A 15,384-nucleotide genomic window follows, 5' to 3' on the forward strand; every position below is an offset into this window, starting at 1 on the left:
TGAAATTGTTCATTTTTTTATGGACAATAGATCAATGGAAGAAGATAGTGCACATAATGAGGAATCATACGAAGAGAATAATATAGTTCAATTAGTAGTCCCAGATATTGAATGACAAGTGTCAACCAATGGCATGCATCATGCAGGGAATGAGAAGTTACTTAGTTGGTTACTAAAGCTACCAATGGAGATAATGTCAATGAAAAAAAAGCATGGAACACTAGGTAGTCCTCGTTTGGGCCAAAGTTCACAGTTACTCACCTCATAAACTATATAGCCCTATTAGTTGAGTCTAAAAAAAAGAAACTAGACATTCAAGAATTAAAACGGAAAAAGAAGGATTTAGTCAAGGAAAAGAATGCAGCAAGGATTGTTGCAGCACAACTTCGAGCAGAGGAAAGGCTTGAAAGAGAGAAAGTAAGGCAATAAAAGGACCATAAAAAACAAATAGAAAGGTAGGAAAAGAAGCAAGAAAGGCTCAAAAAATTATTCAAAGAGAAAGAGGAATAACAATTGACAATGATGCAAGCACAGTTAGTGAAACCAAGATGATGTCAACCACATATTACCAAATTGCAGATAATACACGATTATTCCAAGACCTCATAAAATTTCAAGTGCCTCAGTATCAAAATGGGGGTTAACCCACTTGCTATATTCCTACCAATGCAGGTGTCAATCCTATGTATGCTTATCAAGCAAGGAACTCAAAAAGTTTACACACTGAAGATTTTGGAGGCCATCTAGACTAGGGGTGTGATATGTTTTTTGTTGTAACCACATTATGATGTGGATTTTGGATGGATTGCCTCTTTTTCCTGTCACATGAGGATTTTGGCTTATAATCTAGGTCGGTTTATTCCATATTGTTTGCAACATTGTAATCAAAAGCCATTTTAGAAGCAACATTCATAGTCTATTTGAATGGAGAAATCGTAGCTTAGAATTCAAATGGAGCTTTTGTTCTGCCATTACATACCAAATTATCCACAACATCACATTTTTCTCCAGGTTGCTAAATAAATGACCAATGAGGGAATAACGGTATCATGAAAAACTTACTTTTTATAATTTGAAAACTCCATAAAACAGGGAACAACAACAATAAACAATTTTGGTCAATGCAAACATCATGACTCCATTTATTTTGGTGGTCATTTTCAACCTCCTAATTTCTCCCTCACTATTACAATTGAAAAATGCATTCAATTCCATTTGACAATTCTTATGGGGGATAGTTCTGCTTCGCTTGAAATTGGGTTAATTATAAACATCATGAGTCCATTGAATAAAAAAAGAATTCTTTAATCAAACAAATTCACAATTGTCCTGTTATGACCAGAGAAGAAATTGTGAGGAAAATGTAGTGGATGACTAATTCAATTCAATTTTGTTGATGTGTCATGACTACATTGGATCAAACAAATTCAACATTTTTTAATAAAACAAACTTGGAACTGCCTTGTTATGACCAGAGAAGAAAATGCAATCAAAACACAGTGGATGACAAGAAAGAATACCACACAAACTATTAAAAAACTTGATTTTCCATGAATCCATTGAATCAAACAGATTCAAAACTCTTTAATCAAACAAATTCACAATTGTCTTGTTATGAATAGAGAACAAAAGGTGGAACAAACATAATGGATGACAAGAAAGAATCCTAGAAGCATCTGGGCATGTTCAAAAGTCTCAAACGCAAAATGGAACTCATCCTCAACTTCCTCAGTATTACAAATTAAGAAAATTTGTTTATCCCAAGGTGTTTTTAACTCCACAACTCATGTCATTACTTATTAGTCAACTGAAATGTATATCATCATTCAAAATCGAGACAAACAAGTAGATTAAATATGAGTGTCAAGTGTAGATTAAATTGTTGAGCAAACTACAACCTAATTTGAGCTAAACCTTATCTATATAACTTTCTATCTTTTCAGGCATAAGTTAATTGTAAGGAGGTTTAATATCAAGGCCCCTCTCTAAGGATGATTTTTCAAATACAAGCCTTCAACAAGGAGATAGAAACTATGAAGTTTCCAAACAACTGTGAGGCTTTTTCTTAATGAATTTGATGATTATGGCTCAAACCGAATCAAAATGAGATTTATGTAAATGAAAATTGAGCAAAGCGACTATACTTCACCCTTTTGTTTGCAAGAAGAAAAAATACCTTACTTTCATTACTTAAAACAAAAGAGGTTACAAGTAGCATAGATCAGATCATCAACAACAGAGAGATCAATGTCCAACTTAAGTCTTCCTTCCAGGGCAGAGTTCACCAAAGAAACATACATAACAAAAAAGACATCGTTCACAAAAATTGAAAACAAATTAGACCAAATTATAGTGGAATTTGCTGTTAGGATATTTCGACACATAGGAAATAGTTAAGTATAACTTGGTCTAGTATAGAGTTAGGTAAAGTGTGTTTCTTTACTATGTACATTTTGTAACTTACAATCCGACGGTCACGATATGTAGTGATCTGACGGTTCATTCTCTCCTCGGTATTACCGACACTTGATCCGTGGCTTAACACCCGATTGGTCCATGATCTCTATTTAAAGAGCATGGAGGGTCATTTGTAGGTTAACTGTTCATGAAAGAAGCTTATGTAAATTTTCATTCTTTTATTAATAAATTGCCTGAAGTGGCCGCGTTGGCTCAGGCCGTGGACTGTTTCCCTCTTTGAGGGTTTTAACCACGTCAAAATACTGGTGTATTGATCTGTGATCTATTTGTGAGCGGTGTCCTTTGGTGTTTTGTTTGAGGAACTTACCCTGTAAATTCCTACATGGTATCAAAGCTATTTGAGGGCCGCGTCCGTTGCTGATCCAATTCTGAAGCCGATAGAACTGCATCCGACTACCGTTTCCTAGATCTACTATTTCTGACTGCTTTCGGGCTGAGAGGACTGCTCTGTTGTGTTGGGAGCATCTGTTTCAGTGAGGAACCCCTTTCGTTTCACGCGAAAAGGTTTCCGGTAGCCCTAGCTGCGTCATTTTTAAGATCTGGAGGTATACATTGTTTATTTGCAGTTTACAGTTATTTTCTCTCTGTTTATTTCGGTTTCAGTTTATTTAGATGTTTTATTACCGTATCTATACCTTTCATTTCTGCGTATGATCTTTGCCCTGCAACTCTGTGCGATCTGGGCAAATCAGAAACAGAAAGGAATGATTTTTCTCATGCGTATGCTCTTTTCCGCGGCGCCTTAGTGTGATCTCAGAAAATCAGAAACATTAAGGAAAATATTTAGTTTCCGGCTAAAGCTAAATTCGAGCCGCAAGGTTCGTTTTTTTTTTGTATGTCCGTGTTGGGTTTTGTGTTTTTTGTTTTGTAGGGAAAAAGAGCTTTATCAAAGCAAGCACGCAACCCAAAGCTTCAAACCCCCCCCCCCCTCTCTCTCTCTCTCTCAAAATTTTTGTATAGCTCACTTGGTCCAAAGCTAATTTATGAGAGTAGAGGTCTTGAGTTCAAGTCTCCTTTTTGTGGGGCCAGATTTTTCATTTCCGCACATTCCCGCACTTCGTCGACATCTTCATCAAAGTTTCTTCAAAAAGCCATAACTTCTTCATCCCAAAGCCGTTTTCAGAACCGTTTTTTTTGAAATAGCCTAATTTTTCGAGATCTTTCCATTGCAACACTTAGTTTTAGCATCTATAGCTTCAGTTTCTGTTAAAATGGAAAGTCCATGCCAAGTTACTCTTGACAGCACCAACTACTTCCAATGGTGGTCCTACATTGTGGATTTACTTAGAAGTAAAGGTCTCTACAGAATAGCCACAGGCCAAGAAACCAAACCAAAAGATGAAGATAAAGCAGCTAAATGGGAAAATAGGAAAGATCAAGCACGTGGGTTGATAGGGATGTCTATTTCTCCAGATCTTAGATTCCATATTGCAGAACTTGATACTCCTGATGAAGCATTGAAACAAATTACTAAATTTTTTGGAATAAAAAATGAACTTAGAGTTCATCAACTTGAAAATGAGTTGCTTACATTCGACCCCAATAATTTTTCTTGCATTGAAGGTTTTTTGTCCAAGTTCAAGACCCTTAGACTTCTCTTGGAAGGCGTTAAGGTTAAGAAAGAAGATAGTAACCTTATCTATTCCATTCTTACTAAGTTGGGACAAGCCTACTCTGTGTTTGTTTCCACCTTCCATTCTACAAGAGAAGCCTTCATTTCTCAAGGACAAGACTACAAGTCCCCTTCCTTTGATTCTTTTTGTGATTCTTTAATAAGAGAACAAGAAAAACTCTTACACCTTGGTCTTCTTAATCTTGGAAACTCTTCTAAGAAAGCGTTAGCCGCCCAGCAGCAACCAAATCCAAAGAATCCTAAGAAGTTGTATCCTAAAAGGAATGGTCCTAAACCAAACAAGGGTCCTAAGCAATTTCAGCCTCAAAATGAAAAATCATTTCAACAAAATGATAAAACAAATAAAAACAAAGAGAAGAAGACTAATTGACATTGCAACCTTTGTAATCGAGATGGCCACTTAGAATCCAAATGCTTTAAGAAGATGGAAGTCTTGGAAGCAGCAATGAAGAAGCATAACATCCATTTGGAGCACTCTTCAACTTCAACTTCATCTTCAGGAATGGCACTTTCTGCATGTGGTTGTCAAGCATCTCGGTCTGGCTATGCACTAAATGTATCTTCTTCTTCTCATTCTCATGAGTGGCTCATTGATTCTAGAGCTTCTTATCACATGGCCAAAAACAAAGCCATGTTTTCTTCTTTAAATGATTGTAACACCAAAAATATATATGTTGGTGGTGATAGATCTCTTAGTGTTGTAGGGACTGGAACTGTTCATATAGACAATGGTCAGTTTAATGATGTATTATGTGTTCCAACCTTATCCTGCAACCTTCTATATGTATATCAGATAACCCATTCAGGTGAAGGTAAAATCGTTGAATTTTCACCTCACGATGTTGTAATTAAGGACCTAAGAAATCCTAGACATATTTTAGCTACTGGCATTGCTGATGATTCTACAAGGTTGTATAAGTTTCACAACTTTGGGTCATCAAATCTTCCCTCAGTATTTGTTGCTCATAATGATGAAGTGAGCAAACTTTGGCATGAGCGATTTGGTCACTTAAACTATCACTCCCTTCAGAATCTACGTAAAGAAAATATGGTGACAGGTCTTCCAATGGTATCTTGCAGAGATGGTGTTTGTTCCGGATGTGTACTCAGAAAACATCATCGGGATAGTTTTGAAAAACGTGCCTCTTGGCACATCTCAGCCCCTTTACAGCTCGTGCATAGTGATTTATGTGGTCCACTTCCAGTTGTTTCATTCTCTGGCTACAAGTATTTCTTAACTTTCATTGATGATTTCTCCAGACGCACTTGAGTATACTTCTCAAAACTCAAGAGTGAAGTATATAACATGTTCTTGGCCTTTAAGGCCTTTGTTGAAAAACAATCTGGACATCAAATTCTTAAGCTAAGATCTGATAATGGCGGAAAATATGTTAACAACAAATTCATCAACTTTTGCACTGAGAATGGAATTCAAATGCAACATACTGTTCCATATACTCCACAACAAAATGGTGTAGCTGAAAGGAAGAATCGCACCTTAAAGGAAATGGCTAATTGTATGCTTCAATCTAAAGGACTTAGTCTTAATTATTAGGCAGAAGTAATTAACTGTGCAAATTACATAATAAATCGCACTCCTACTAAGGTTTTAAAGAATATCACTCCAGAAGAAGCATGGAGCTCAATTAAACCAGATGTAAGTCACTTTCGTGTTTTTGGAAGTGAAGCATGGGCCCATATTCCAGATGAGAAACATAAAGCTTTAGAACCTAAGAGTGAAAAATGTATTTTTGTTGGATATTCTGAAGATGTCAAAGGATATAGACTTATTCCACTTAAGTCCAAGAATGTTATCATTAGAAGAGATGTAAAGTTTGCTGAAAATATACTTCCTATCTTTTCTACTTTTGAAAATATTTCTTCTTCAGATGATGAAAGCGAGGATGGCAATCCTCCCCCACCTTCTCAGGATCCTCCTTCAGCTCCTCAGCTTCCAAAATGGGTCCGTGCTACTCGGGATGCAGCAGGTGATCTTGCCGGTGATCCTACAGATCAGCGACATACACGTTCTCAGTTTGATAGAGCCTCTTCTTTACTGGCATAAGCTTCAGTGAATTATGATCCGGACACCTTTGCAGAAGCTTCAGGCCATCCAGATTGGGAAGCAGCTATGAATGAAGAATATCATTCATTATTGGTGAATGATACATGGGATCTTGTTCCTCTACCAAAGGGACGAAATCTTGTTAGATGCAAATGGGTTTACAGAACCAAGTATGGACCAGATGGGAAAGTTGATAAACATAAAGCTCGTCTTGTTGCTAAGGGTTTTTCACAAGTTGAAGGCATTGACTACACTGAAACCTTCTCCCCTATTGCCAAAATGAACTCTATCTGCCTTGTTCTTTCCCTTGCTGCCTCTTTCAAATGGGAATTCCATCAGATGGATGTTAAATCTGCCTTCTTGCATGGGGACTTGCATGAATAAATCTATATGGAACAACCTATTGGCTTTATACAAACAGACTCCAGCCTTGTATGTCGGCTTAAGAAAATCCCTTTATGGTCTCAAGCAAGCTCCTCGAGCTTGGTATGCCAAAATGGATAACTTTCTTTTAGAATCTAGCTTTTCTAGGTGTCATTCTGACAATATTGTCTACACCAAGAAAGTGGGCAAGTCTCTTATCATTCTTGTTCTTTATGTTGATGATCTTATCCTCACTGGTAGTGATCCCAACCTTATCAACCATGAGAAGTCCAGCCTTAAAAAGAAGTTTGAAATGACAGACTTAGGACACTTACATTATTTTCTTGGTCTTCAAGTCTTGCAATCCAAGGAAGGTATTTCCCTTTCCCAGTCCAAGTATGCATGTGATATTCTATGCCATTTTCACATGGAAGACTGTAAGCCAGCCCCTTCTCCCTTTCAGTCTGGAGTCAAACTTTCAGTCACTTGTACTTCTCCTAAGTTGATGCTACCTTATACCGTCAACTTGTAGGAAAACTTTTGTATCTAACCCATACTCGTCCTGACCTTTCCTTTGCTGTTGGCCTTGTTGCTCGGTTTATGCAAAACCCACGTGAAAGTCATTAGAAAGCAGCTAAAAGAATACTTCGTTATGTTCGAGGTACAGTTCAGTTTAGGATTCATTACAGTGCCGAAGCATCTCCTCTACTGGTTGATTTCACTGATTCCGATTGGGCTAGTGACCTTGATGATCGGAAGTCTACTGCAGGTTATGTGTTCGCTCTTGGTTCAGGACCTATTACATGGGCTTGCAAGAAACAAGGTGCCATTTCTCTTTCTTCAACAGAAGCAGAGCATCGTGGTGCCGTAGAAGCTAGTAAGGAAGCCTTGTGGTTTCGTCAGATCCTGTCAGAGTTTGGCTTTTAGTAGCAACATCTGACTACACTTAGGTGTGATAATCAAAGTGCCATTCAACTATGCAAAGATCCATTCCAACATCAGCGCAGCAAAAACATTGAACTGCACATGCACTTCATCGGAAATCTCATTCACGACCATGTTCTTGAAGTGCAATATTGTTCAACAGATGATCAAGTTGCAGACATCTTTACAAAGGCTTTCACAGAGGCGAAGTTCACTAAACTTCGATTTATGGTTGGAGTTCAGAAAGTTGTCACTAAGGGGGGATAGGCTCTAGTGCCTCCTTCCTTCTCCTATTGTGTCATATTTGTAAATCCTTCAATCCTATCCCAAGTTGTTCTTAAGGGGGGATGTTAGGATATTCCGACACATAGGAAATAGTTAAGTATAACTTGGTCTAGTATAGAGTTAGGTAGAGTGTGTTTCTTTACTATGTTCATTTTGTAACTTACAATCCGACGGTCACGATATGTAGTGATCCGACGGTTCATTCTCTCCTCGGTATTACCGACACTTGATCCGTGGCTTAACACCCGATTGGTCCATGATCTCTATTTAAAGAGCATGGAAGGTCATTTGTAGGTTAACCGTTCATGAGAGAAGCTTATGTAAATTTTCATTCTTTTATTAATAAATTGCCTGAAGTGGCCGCGTTGGCTCAGGCCATGGATTGCTTCCCTCTTTGAGGGTTTTAACCATGTCAAAATACTGGTGTATTGATCTGTGATCTGTTTGTGAGCGGTGTACTTTGGTGTTCTGTCTGAGGAACTTACCCTGTAAATTCCTACATTTGCAATGTCCATGGTACCCCAGGGAATGGCTCAGAACTATTGAAAGACCAAGTCATAAATTCTAGAATGGACAAGAGATATTCAACTGGGAGGCCTGTGAGTTACCCATGTTATATCTCCTCTCATTTGTCTCATTGAGTTCTTTCAAATCAATCGCTCTTCACAACACACCAAGATATTGCAGCATGGATCTTCAGGAAGTCTAATACCTCTAATAGGAAGGTTGAGGCAGAGGTCGTTATCGAGGCATAGCTAGCCATATTGCAATGCATATTTATATATGTGGAAAAAATAGAAGAAACCGAAAAATATGGTGAAAAAGACTACCCTCGCTGAACTATAAGAAACATAAGATGACAGACGAAGGTGAACCCCAAAATCTTCCTAGTGAGATGGAAGTAATCATAGAATGTGCAATGGATTAGGACCCAATTACTACCTTCAAGTGGGGGATTTGACAACTTTTGAAAGATCAAATGAACAAACTTGAGAAATATATAAACCACCAAAGAAATTAGCGCTTTTATATCTTTATTTTCTACCCAAGGTGCAGTCAGGGCCATGGAATGTCGACAAAGAAGGTTTTCAGGATCAAAATGACTTATTCTCTTTGGTAATCAGACTCAAAAGATGAGGGTTCCTCAAATTTACAATGACCCACAAGAAAAAAACCCCGCAAAAATTATAGTGAACCTCAAGCATAAAACCCTAGAAAAATTACACTGAACCTAGAGCAAAAATTTAGTGAACCCCATTAAAAAAAACCCTGCAAAATTTATAGTGAACCCCAAGAAAAAATTACAATGAATCCTAAGCATAAAAACAAGGAAATATTTACAATGAATGCCGAGAAAAATTTACAGTGAACCCTATGAAAAATTTACAGTGAACCGTAAACATAAAAACACCAAAGAGCACAAACTTCCCATGGTTTGAATGTGTTTAAAAACACAGAGTTAGCAACTGGTAGGAATGTAATCCTACCAGGCAGTCATCAACAAAACCACCAAGCTACACAAACCATGCTGCATCAGTGTTGAAGACCTCAACCCTTCACGACACCTCATCTACGAACCCAACCATGCTCACTTGTCACAAAAATCGCAAAGGTGTTAAAAATAATTGCAAATAAACCAATGAAAATGCTAGAAAAATTCACAAGAAAGAGAACTTAACCTGGAAAAAACCCACTGGAGCGCGAAAACCCCATGTCCACCATGTCCATTGTTGAGCTGATGGAAATTTGGGGCTCGGTCGACAACGAACGATTGTACCAAGCACTGGTGCACCACAACCATGGAGCAACGAGGCATAAAAAATGAAGCCCTGAATCACAACCTTCAAACCCATGAATCCCCCACAAATTGCTTCTCTCAGCACACAAACCACTTCTCTCAGCAATGAAACCAGTCGAGCGCAATCACCGAGTGTATGTTGACCAACATCAAGGCATCGATCGAATAACAATGGGGTAGAAGAACACCCACACATCGACCCCAAGCAAAATAACACAGCCTTCCAAATGCAGTAAATGCTAAACCCTAAAAGAGGAGGAAAAACATGAGAAACGAGGCAGGTGTTAATTCCCCAGCTACCACGACAAGTGAGACGATGTGTTAGACATGTGTCGCACAATCCATTCAATACTGAGATGTCATGGCAGAAGAAAACACGCAACAATTGATGTCCCTCCCCTAGTTTTTTTCCTAATGCAACTCTTCTCAGACTCGCCTACTCTTTTTTAAAAATTTGAAAAATAATTGAATTAAAAAAAAAAATTACTAAAAAAATGAAAAATTAGCAATAATAGCATGGCTTATGGGATTTGAGCAGACGTAGCCAGTCACAACGACGAACTCTCCCCACTAAAGCAACGATGAAGCACTATACTTTAATTGGTCCATATGTTTATAAAATGAATAACTAATTAAAACTGTACTTGTGTTCAATGGGTGAAAGTACACCATAGTTCATTTATGAATCATAGTGGTAGTAAAGGTATTATTAAAAACAATGGTTGTATTTTTTTTTTAGAAAGAGAATTTTTATTTATTTATATATTTTAATGGTGTAATTTGTAAAATTTATAAGTGAGATTATAGGACTCTGTTTTTTACATTCTATGGGTATTTGGAGAAGCCTAAATGCATATATTTTGGAAGCGATAGTGGTAGATGTAAGATACACTTGCTTGAAGATAACAAGTTTTTATATGTAGATTGGGCAGAAAACCAAGAAATTTTCTACAAGGGTTTACTAGTTGGAGGATATGTGGAAAAAAAATTAGTAGGTTTTTTTGATGGGGCAGAATGTGGTAGCGAAATTTATGTTGTTTTGAAGCCTGGAGATTTTTATCTCTTGGAAGAATGGTGTCAGAACAAAAATAATAGAGTAGAGTTTTTAGTTTTTTTGGTGGTTTTATTTTGTGCAAGGTGACTTGGAATTGCTTCTATATTAGAGTAGAGTTTTTAGTTTTTTTTGGCAGTTTTATTTTGTGCAAGGTGACTTGGAATTGATTCTATGGACATTTTTAGAGATTTCAAAGTGATTATAGATTTGGTAATGAAGACATCAACATTTGGACTACCAATGCTCATAAACTAGATGCATTGGATAAAATCACTGTTAAAAAAATTCAATTTGTCATTTTCTCATATCTATAGGGAACATAATTATATAGCAGATTCTGTGTAGAAATATGCAACAAGTCACCCATGAAGATATATTTCTCTGCATTTTTCAATGGATCTTGTCATGGTTTTGAGAGCATAAATATTGTTTAGCCACTTTGTGTTTTTTTCATGATTTAGCCACAACTATGTAGTTTTCTCTGCAATTTTTTTTTTGAAGATTGTTTTTGTCTAGAAAGATTAGATAGAAAATAATAAATTCTGATTTGGGTGAGTAACTAGAAGTAGAATGACATATTTTATGTAAAAGTTAAAGATACATGATCTTTTTCTGAAGATAGTTTTTGTCAAGAAAGATTAGATAGAAAATATTAAATTCTGATTTGGGTGAGTGACTAGAAGTAAAATGACATATTTTATGTAAAAGTTAAAGATACATGATCAAGATATATAGTCTAGAGAGAAAAATGATGCCTACCTATTTAAAAAAGAAGAAGTGAGAGTAAAGAAAATAGATAAAATATTAATTAGCAAATCTCCTAGAATCCAGCTAGGAGATTTTTGTGACGGTTTAAAGGATATTCAAATGTGGAACATGGAATCCATGTTCCAGTGATTTATTTGTGATGGTTCTATGTTGTAGAATCCATCAGAACCATAGTGTCCATTTAGGAATTTTAGAAGTTCTTGAAATATGAGTGTGGAATTTTAATGTTCTGATGAAGAATATCTGCTTGAATTTTCTTAATATATGCTTGATCATATGTTTTTCGGTTTTCCTATTTAATTGGGCCCTGCTTTTAATAGAATTTTGTTCATTTGATTTATCTTTTGACTCCTGGTTTTTAAAATTTTCATTCGCAGATTGGCTATGTATTTTTTTTTAAATCAATAAATATCCTCTTTAAAATTGATTTAAAAAAATTCTCTTTATTTACTAGTTGTTCATACATTTAAATGGATTAAATAAAGTTGATTAAATTGGTTTGAATTTACGATATGTTTTAAAAGTTTTTTGAGTATATTTTTTTAGTGAAAAAGGTTTAAAATCTAGTAAAGATTTATTAGAATCATAATATTGATTTGTGAACTGTTTCCAATCAAAATGCAATAAAGTTGTTAAAATGCTAAATTTTTATAGTCAAAAATAATTTTTTTATAACAAATAATCAAGATTTCACTAAAAAAAATTATTTACCCAAATTCCAACCAAAAAAATCCAATACATTTAATAAAAATTATTTTAAAATATAAAATTGAAAAAACTTATTATAATAAAATATTTTATAATATTAAATCTATTTTCATATAATTTTAAAATTACATTTCGATTAAAAAAAAATTACATTCAAATTTTAAAATAACCATTAAAAAAATTAAAATCAAATAGAACCTCCTTACAACCATTACGACCAAAACATATATAGATATATAACAATTCTATTTCCAGAATATATTAAAACACGAGTACTCAAACTTTAATAATCATTTGCAAAATTACAAATGGTCCAACATAGACATCTTATGAACCCATGAACCTGTAAAATTTTCAGCCGACATCATTTAAAAAAGCACAAAACAATTTCGCGTTTGGCCAGAGTTTCTTACAAAGATCTATAGCAGTTGTTTCTGGCTCTCGGTATTTTCTCTCTCTTATGTTTGAAAAAATATGTAGAAAGCTCGAGTATGGTCAGCAGTTTTGCCAAAAGCAATGATTAATTTTTTTCTCTGAAACCGAGACTATGCAGTGTAAACTTATCTAGCATAACCGAGACTATGCCATTGTAAACCTCTCTGGCAGAGCAGAAAATAAATGGTATTCACAATAAAATAACTAGTAGTACGCTGTACGTGCCATTACCTGTAAATGCAAACCTACAAATGCACAAGACAGAAGACATAATAAATGAAAATGTGTGATCTCTGTAGGAAGTAACTGCGCAAAGTTACTGAGAAGAAACAAACTCAACAAATTTAAACAAAGAAAAAGTTCGATAAAAATATATTGCACTGCGTATATAAATATATATTCTGACCTCAATAGTTAAACTTAAAGAGAACCTCAGCGGATTCTGGGCATCTTGAGTACAGAGAAACTACCGTTCCCTCCATCCAGATAAATCTTCATCTCCAGGCATTCACGAAGGTCATCAAAACTAATGTATCGTTGTTTGGCTGCCGTGGGTGAGATGAAATATTTAGCAGCATGAGAGGAATTGTGTATCCACAGGTAGGGCTCGTAACTACCATCACAGAAGAAGTTGCTCTCTCCCTTGCTAGAATAGCCGCTGTATATCTTGTTGCGCCTCAGCGTCTTCGTGCAACTGTTGCAGAGAAGTCCCCAGCATCTCAAAAGCAGTGCTACCACCGCGCTCAGGATTTGAGACCTTGGCATCGCCTTCGCCATGATCGCCACCGACACCACCAGACCCTATTTCGTTGCACCCTCCAGAGAGTAGGACGGGCAGCTTTTTGGTGCACCCTCCAGGCGGTCACAGTTATAGAAATTAAAATTTTGAGAGCGGCCCTTCGCATTCAAACTCAAAATTCAAATTCGAACTAATATGCCAATTAAATGCGTACGTATGCGTATGTTGTATATCCTGTATTTTAAGTTGTATATCCTGTATCTCATGTATCGTATATGCCAGCGTTCTTATGGAATGGTGGTGGCGGTGGCGATCAAGGCGGAGGCGGAGGTGGCTCGAAATTCTTATAGCTGTTGCATCGTAGGAATCTTACATTGTCCATATATGTATCCGGGAGAACGACCAGGGTTGTCCCATCAAGCTCTTGGAGTACATTAGATATTCTCTTAGAGGGCATTCACTACCCAATAGCATTGGATTTATTGTTTGCCATAGTGAAGCGCATGGTTGCCAACGGGTACGGGAGTGAGTGCGTACGAATGTACGGGCTCACCAGAAGGCCCGTAATCGAAGGGTGTCTCAACAGAATTGGAGTCGAGCGGCTCAGTACCAGGGATGTGCAGAAGATGCAGTGGGGAATTCTGGACATCAAGATCAGGAAGTGGATACGCGCCGTGAGAATTGCGGTGAGGATTATGTTCGCCAGCGAGAAACGGCTCTGCGACGAGATATTTCCCGGGTTTAGCGACATCGACAATTTCTGTTTTTACAGGGTTGTCAAGGGGCCCATGACGAAGTTTCTAGAGTTTGGTGAATCCGTGGCCATGAGCAAAAGGTCAAGCGAAAGGCTCTTCAGGGTGCTCGACATGTACAAGACTCTGCGGGACCTAAAGCCCCACATCGACACCGTTTTTGACCACGACTCATGTGCCAGCATGCGGACGCAAGCATCTGCGACCCTTGTTCTGCTCGGTAATTCGGCACGGGGGATTTTGAGGGAGTTCGAGAATGCAATTGAGGAAGAGCATTCAAAGACTCCGGTGCCGGGAGGTACGATTCATCCGCTTACGAGGTATGTTATGAATTATCTGATTTTTCTGTCCGATTACAAGGAGACTCTCACCAACATAACAGCTAATGATCCCATTGATATCTCCAAGGGCCAGCCCAATAGCGTCATGGACTTGTTTGGCGAATTGGATGGGCATGGTGATGAACTGGGGAGCCCAGCCTCTGCTCTCTCAGTGAGACTGGGATGGATTATTACAAGTCTGCAATGTAAGTTAGATGCGAAATCTAACCTCTACCAGGATGTTTCCCTGTCATCTCTGTTTCTCACGAACAATCTTCATTACATTGTTAAGAAGGTCAAGGGTTCGAAGCTCATAGCACTGCTTGGTTATGGCTGATCAGTGGGGTGTCACAGCAGTCCTTGGAGAATAGATTCAAGGGTTTCAATTTCGCAATTGAGGAGGTGCTTAGGAAACATTCTGGTTGGATGGTCCCGGATTTGGAGCTTCAGGAGGAGCTTAGGATTTCAATTGCAGAGAAGATGATACCGGCTTATCGGTCCTTCTTGGTCAGACTGAGAACGTATTTGACACGGGGGAGCCACTCTAACATGTATATTGACTACACTCCTGAATACCTGGAAACGCATCTCTTGGATCTGTTTCCCAACAATAACATCATCCTCAAGAGTGCCCCCTTAATGCTTAATGAGGTGATTCGGAGCATATCCCTCATGTATTGAAACTTTTTTGGTGAATATATTTGCACGTTGAGCATTTGTTGTACAAAATTTTATTTCAATTTCTTCTTCTAACATAATGAAGCATTATTCTCAAGAGTCTCCCTTAATGCTTAATGAGGTGATTTTGAGCATATCCCTCATGTATTGAAACTTCTTTGGTGAATATATCTGCTCGTTGATCATTTGCTGTAAAAAACTTTATTTCAATTTCTCCTTTTGCCACATAGTTGCTTATGAAATGGTAGTTGGTATCAATGTGTTTGGTGTGATTATGAAACACAAGATTTTTAGTTATGGCAATGGTAGACAAGTTATCACAGTATAGTATCAATGTGTTTGGTGTGATTATGAAACGCAAGATTTTTAGTTATGGCAATGGTA

At 37.2% G+C, this 15,384-nt stretch overlaps 2 protein-coding genes across 3 annotated transcripts; one reads left to right on the plus strand and one right to left on the minus strand.

The window, feature by feature from the left end:
• Positions 1-12,587: 12,587 nt before the first annotated feature.
• On the minus strand, positions 12,588-13,351 carry LOC149189448 (uncharacterized). 2 transcript variants are annotated; one of them, XM_089413214.1, is made up of 2 exons: positions 12,982-13,351; positions 12,588-12,756 (listed from the first exon to the last, which is right to left on the minus strand). In XM_089413214.1, exons 1-2 carry the CDS (start codon positions 13,286-13,288, stop codon positions 12,716-12,718), a joined length of 348 nt encoding a protein of 115 aa, XP_089269340.1. In that variant the 5' UTR covers positions 13,289-13,351; the 3' UTR covers positions 12,588-12,715. The 2 variants fall into 2 exon arrangements, with proteins under 2 accessions (XP_089269340.1, XP_089269341.1); XM_089413215.1 differs by having other exon boundaries at positions 12,589-12,756; positions 12,943-13,350.
• Positions 13,352-13,753: 402 nt separating this feature from the next.
• LOC149189449 (exocyst complex component EXO70A1-like) lies at positions 13,754-15,003 on the plus strand. The gene is made up of 2 exons (XM_089410240.1): positions 13,754-14,528; positions 14,618-15,003. The coding sequence occupies exons 1-2, from the start codon at positions 13,754-13,756 to the stop codon at positions 15,001-15,003; spliced, it is 1,161 nt and encodes a 386-aa protein (XP_089266366.1).
• Positions 15,004-15,384: the final 381 nt, after the last annotated feature.

Source organism: Pinus tabuliformis, chromosome 3_1 (assembly GCF_031772625.1).
Source record: "Pinus tabuliformis cultivar Carrire ecotype Pingquan chromosome 3_1, CPIR1, whole genome shotgun sequence".
Classification (NCBI taxonomy): Eukaryota; Viridiplantae; Streptophyta; class Pinopsida; order Pinales; family Pinaceae; genus Pinus; species Pinus tabuliformis.

What these genes read in the sequence shown, in the direction of transcription:
- LOC149189448 (XM_089413214.1), bottom strand. Translation starts at nt 13,288, where the DNA reads ATGGCGAAGGCGATGCCAAGGTCTCAAATCCTGAGCGCGGTGGTAGCA. An exon ending in TTATCTGGATGGAGGGAACG is followed by an intron (nt 12,757 to 12,981) that starts GTAGTTTCTCTG and finishes GTGCATTTGTAG; the next exon opens with GTTTGCATTTACAGGTAATG.
- LOC149189449 (XM_089410240.1), top strand. Translation starts at nt 13,754, where the DNA reads ATGGTTGCCAACGGGTACGGGAGTGAGTGCGTACGAATGTACGGGCTC. An exon ending in GATTATTACAAGTCTGCAAT is followed by an intron (nt 14,529 to 14,617) that starts GTAAGTTAGATG and finishes ATTGTTAAGAAG; the next exon opens with GTCAAGGGTTCGAAGCTCAT.